Genomic DNA, 5,461 nt, shown 5'->3' on the forward strand with positions numbered 1-5,461 from the left:
TCTCGTCGGCTTCCTCGGCTCCGGCGTACCTCAGGTGAGAACATCCATCTCCCTCCCACCTTATCCTTGGGCATGTAGTACATATGTTTATGTTCTTGGGCTGGGTGGTCGGCTCGAGGGACAGTGGATTCCACGCCATTGAGACCCTCCACCCCGCTGTCCAACTCCTTCACTTTACAAGTGTCGCAGGGGTAGAACAGAGTCGCTGGCAAGTAGTACTCCCTCCGTTTGAAAATACTTGTCATCAAAATGGACAAAAAAGGATGTATCTAGATGTAGTATGTGTTTTGGACTTGGTGTACGACTCAGAACATAATAAGAAGGTTACCTGAGATTGTATTCGCTGCATGCAGCATCCGTTCATGGAGATTGCATTGTATTTTAGCTTCAACTTGATCTCCTTGCACCAATGATTATGTGATTTGTTATTACCGATGACATCAAAATTTGCTACTCTTGCTGAGTTTTATTCATGTTCTCTCTGCTTGTAGCTAGGTGTACATGATATACAGTAATTTTTGTGCAAAAAAAAAGTGTTACGTATGTCCTGATTGCCTTGTACAATCATCAAGACAATATCCAGCCAATAGCTGCTGGTGGATAGCAACAATACCCGAGGACTAGAAAAATTCAGAGAAGGATATGGACTAGGAGAAGAAGCATGTTGTTTGGCGATTTCTGCCTCCTCTCATTCTCTTGTACTATTTGAGAGTATCGCTGCCTGCCTCATGGCTGCACCGGCTCCTACAATGCTGCTTCTCACTTCTTTATCTGGTGTAAGCTCATCACTATGTTCTCGTCTGTTTTCCTCTACAAATCTTGCTCTTGGTTCTGTTGTTATATTCGTTCTTGCAACCAACTAATTTATTTGATTTCCTATTCCTGCAGGCTTTTCAGCAATTGCCATACTCACTGGCGGTATCCACCCCCAATCAATAAGGACTATCCTTGGTGTTCATTCAGCACCCACAAAGGAATCATAACTTCCCTCCATAGAAATATAAACCAGAAAATATCGCAATCCAATGGCAGAAGTAGCATTAGCTAGTGCTGCCTTAAGATTGGCCGCATCGCCCCTCTTGAAGAAGCTCCTTGCTGATGCTTCAACATACCTTGGAGTGGACATGGCGCGTGAATTCCATCAACTGGAGACCACTATCATACCGCAGTTCGAGCTAGTGGTTGAAGCAGCCGACAAGGGAAATCACAGGCCCAAGTTGGACAAATGGCTTCAAGAACTCAAGGATGCCTTCTATATGGCTGAAGACTTGCTAGACGAGCATGAGTACAACCTCCTCAAGCGCAAAGCAGACGGGAAGGATTCTATGCCGCCTAATGACTCTTCCATTAGCAGCATATTTATGAAGCCTCTACATGCTGCATCAAGCAGGATGTCCAATATGAGATCAGATAACAGAAATTTACTTCGCCATCTCAATGAACTTAAGGCTACCCTAGCGAAAGCTAAGGACTTTCACGAACTGCTGTGCTTACCAATTGGTTATAATGCAGAGAACCCCACCATACCATCATCCATTGTTCATGTGGCTACATCACTGCCACCTCTGAAAGTGATCGGTCGTGATAAGGATCGTGATCATATAATAAATCATCTTACCAAGACAACTGGTACTGCTGAGTCTAGGACTGCTATGTACTCCGGATTGGCCATTGTTGGAGTTGGAGGCATGGGAAAGTCCACTTTGGCACAACTTGTTTACAATGACAAGCGGATAAAAGAATTTTTTGATGTGACGATGTGGGTAAGCATCTCACGCAAACTTGATGTTCACCGTCATACACGGGAGATCATCGAGTCTGCTTCTCAAGGGGAGTGCCCACGCATTGATAACCTTGATACACTTCAGCGTAGGTTGAAAGACTTACTGCAAGAATCCGGAAAATTCCTGCTTGTTTTGGATGATGTTTGGTTTGAACCTGACAGTGGAAGGGAATGGGACCAACTATTAGCTCCTCTAGTTTCCCAACAAACAGGAAGCAAAGTTTTGGTAACCTCTCGAAGGGATACATTTCCAGCTTCTCATTGTTGTGCGGAAGTGTGTCCTCTGGAAAACATGGAAGACGATCAATTCTTGGAACTCTTCAAACACCATGCATTTTTTGGACCAGAAATTCAAAATCCACGGTTGCGTGAAAAGCTAGAAAAAATTTCAGAGAAGATTGCTAAAAGGCTTGGACAATCTCCTTTGGCGGCAAAAGTTGTGGGTTCCCAGTTGAAAGGGAAAACAAGTATCACTGCTTGGAAGGATGCTCTAACTATAAATATTGACAAATTAGGTGAGCCCATTAGAGCTCTACTGTGGAGTTATGAGAAGTTAGATCCATGTATGCAGAGGTGCTTTCTATATTGCAGCTTGTTTCCAAAAGGCTACAAGTATGGCATTGATGAGTTGGTTCAACTTTGGATGGCAGCGGGACTTGTTGATTCGTGCAACAAAAACAAGAGAGTGGAAGACATTGGGAGAGAATGCTTCAAGGAGATGATGTCGGTTTCATTCTTTCAACCAGTACATGACGATTACACACCCATGTACTGTGTTATCCATGATCTCCTTCATGATCTGGCAGAATCACTATCCAAAGAGAACTATTTCAGATTGGAAGATGATAGCATAACAGAAATACCATCCACCATCCGACACTTGTCTGTTAGCGTCGGTAGTTTGAAGGAACACAAGCAAATTATCTGCAAGCTTCGTCATTTACGTAGTATTATCTGCATAGCCCCCCTAATGGATGATGTAAGTTACCTTTTCAATCATATACTGCAGAATTTGAAGAAGTTGCGCGTACTATATTTGTCATCTTATAGCAGCAGTATGTTGCCAGAATCAGTTGGGAAGTTGAAGCACCTTCGGTATTTAAACATTGTCAGAACGTTGATTTCTAAATTGCCAAGATCCCTAGGTACTCTTTACCACTTACAGTCACTTATGTTAAATGATAAAGTTGAGAGTTTGCCTGAGAAACTCTGCGATTTAAGGAAGTTACGACATCTTGAACAACATGATTACAGAATATACACAGCAAACAAGAAAGCATTGTGTCAAATTCCTAACATTGGCAAGCTAACTTCACTTCAACAATTTGAGGAATTTTCTGTGCAAAAGAAAAAAGGTTATGAGTTAGAACAACTGAGGTATATGAATGAGATCCGTGGCAGTTTAAGTGTCACAAATCTTGAGAATGTCAGTACGAAGGATCAAGCCCTAGAATCGAAGTTGTATCAGAAAATTCATCTTGGCAGCTTGCAACTTGTCTGGAGTCACATTTATAACACAAATGAAGAGGATAATTTACATTTGGAGATTCTAGAAGGCTTGATACCACCACCTCAACTTGAAGATCTTACAATTCACGGTTACAAATCTTCAAAATACCCAAGTTGGTTACTTGATGGTTCGTATTTTGAGAATTTGGAATCTTTGAGCTTTGTTAATTGCAGCACATTACAAAGCCTACCATCCAATTCTGGGCAACTTGACAATTGCACTTCACTTTTACTCGACAATATGCCAAACCTGAAGGCATTACCTTGTCTTCCGCTAGGACTTGAAATACTGAAAGTATACAAATCCCCATTGCTTATATTTATATCCAGTGATGAGATGGAACATCATGATCAGAGAGAGAATATTATGATAGAGCACTTGGCATCAATGCTTGATTTAATTTGGAAGGTGCATTCCAGATCAGATATTACAAGTGTACTCACAAAGGAACAATCATTTATGATGCAGTTGGGGATAGTGATGCATGCTAATTTGTCAAATATTCGGAACCTTAAAGGTGCTCTAGGAATACAGGATGACGAAAAATTTAGAAACAATTATCTTATCGATGCATGGATAGACAGTCACAAGCAAAGGATCAGACTCATGTATGAAAGGGGCATTGGGTTGTCGCTGGTTCCACCAACAGGGCTTCGTGAACTGACTCTTTCATCATGCAATATTACAAATGGAGCTTTAGCAGTTTGCCTTGATGGCCTAGCATCACTTAAAACATTGGTCTTAGAGCAGATTATGACTTTAACTACACTTCCTTCAGAAGAGGTCCTCCAACACTTGACAAAACTTGACCGCTTGTTCATCAAATATTGCTGGTGTCTCAGGTCATTAGGGGGTTTACGAGCTGCTACCTCTCTTTCAGATGTTAAATTGATTTCCTGCCCTTCTTTAGAGTTGGCATGTGGAGCAGAATGTTTGCCATTATCCCTTCAGAGCCTGAGTATAGACAAGTGTGTGCTTGCAGCTGACTTCCTGTGTGCTAATTGGTCACACATGCATGATATTGAAATAAGAAAATGTAGAAGCGCCACATGCTTGTCTGTTGGTAGTCTTACCTCTCTTAAATCACTCTCACTGGAGCACTTGCCAGATTTATGTATGCTCAAAGGATTGTCTTCACTGGAACTTCACCATGTACAATTGATTGATGCTTGGAAACTCAACCTCATGTGTATCTCACAGTTTCGTGTCCAGTACTCATTCGTTGTGAGCAGCTCTATAATACTCAACAACATGCTCACGGCAGAAGGCTCCACGGTTCCAGCATTTCTCTCTCTTGTATCATGCAATGAACAATTCGTTTCATTCGAAGCATCCGCAAATTTCACATTTGTCAAGAGGCTTACGTTCCGGGATTGTCTAATGTTTTCCCTGCCATATCTGAAGTGCTTCTCCAATTTGGAGCATCTAGATATCTATGACTGCCCCAACATATCATCTTTACCAGATCTGCCATCCTCCCTCCAGCTCATAAGCATACGTTCTTGTGGTGAGCACTTGATGGAAAGCTGCCAAGCACCTCATGGAGAAAGTTGGCCAAAGATCGCGCATATTCGCTGGAAGCTATTTGAATAAAGCATGATTTAGATGACCTCACACAAAGAAATGGAAAGGTAAATTAGCTCCTGTCAGACACCTTTGCACTCTCAAAGATCATGGGCATTTCGTTATTCTTTTCAATCTTTCAAATAGTCAGCACAGTTTCCTTCATTTCTTTTACATCAATTATAGCTGGCTCATCTTACAATTTGACTCTCCTACTTCACCAGGCAGCGGCCCTGACCCCCCCCCCCCCCCCGCCCCGGCTCTTGCACTTAACAACCCCGTCCTCTGGTGCTACCTCTGACAGTGGACTTTGCACTCGTGTTGCCAGTTATACTTTTCTTCATATTATTATTCATTCATGGAACAATAGCTGAAAGGAATATTTAATATGTATCTTTTTATTGTCGTTCTGTTTGAGTACGACATACTTTTGGTCTGTACGGATTGTAATTGGTATCTCTTGTGTGCTCTTACAAGTAAGTGATGGTCTCTTTTATCATTCGCTTTCGTAATGAGTTATGCATGTATTTCAGTACTTGGGTTTCACACTTGATATAGTGTTATAGTAGAACTTTTGTTGGAGGCACGTATGATATTTTTTCCAT

At 41.8% G+C, this 5,461-nt stretch overlaps 1 protein-coding gene across 1 annotated transcript; it reads left to right on the top strand.

Annotated features, from left to right (window-relative positions):
- The first annotated feature begins 1,037 nt into the window (after window positions 1-1,037).
- Window positions 1,038-4,886, top strand: LOC123084535 (disease resistance protein RGA2-like). The gene is made up of 2 exons (XM_044506086.1): window positions 1,038-2,855; window positions 3,057-4,886. The coding sequence occupies exons 1-2, from the start codon at window positions 1,125-1,127 to the stop codon at window positions 4,884-4,886; spliced, it is 3,561 nt and encodes a 1,186-aa protein (XP_044362021.1). The 5' UTR covers window positions 1,038-1,124.
- Window positions 4,887-5,461: the final 575 nt, after the last annotated feature.

The sequence above is a fragment of the Triticum aestivum genome, chromosome 4A (genome assembly GCF_018294505.1).
Source record: "Triticum aestivum cultivar Chinese Spring chromosome 4A, IWGSC CS RefSeq v2.1, whole genome shotgun sequence".
Taxonomy (NCBI): domain Eukaryota; kingdom Viridiplantae; phylum Streptophyta; class Magnoliopsida; order Poales; family Poaceae; genus Triticum; species Triticum aestivum.

What these genes read in the sequence shown, in the direction of transcription:
- LOC123084535 (XM_044506086.1), top strand. Translation starts at nt 1,125, where the DNA reads ATGGCGCGTGAATTCCATCAACTGGAGACCACTATCATACCGCAGTTC. An exon ending in GCAGTATGTTGCCAGAATCA is followed by an intron (nt 2,856 to 3,056) that starts GTTGGGAAGTTG and finishes ACAGCAAACAAG; the next exon opens with AAAGCATTGTGTCAAATTCC.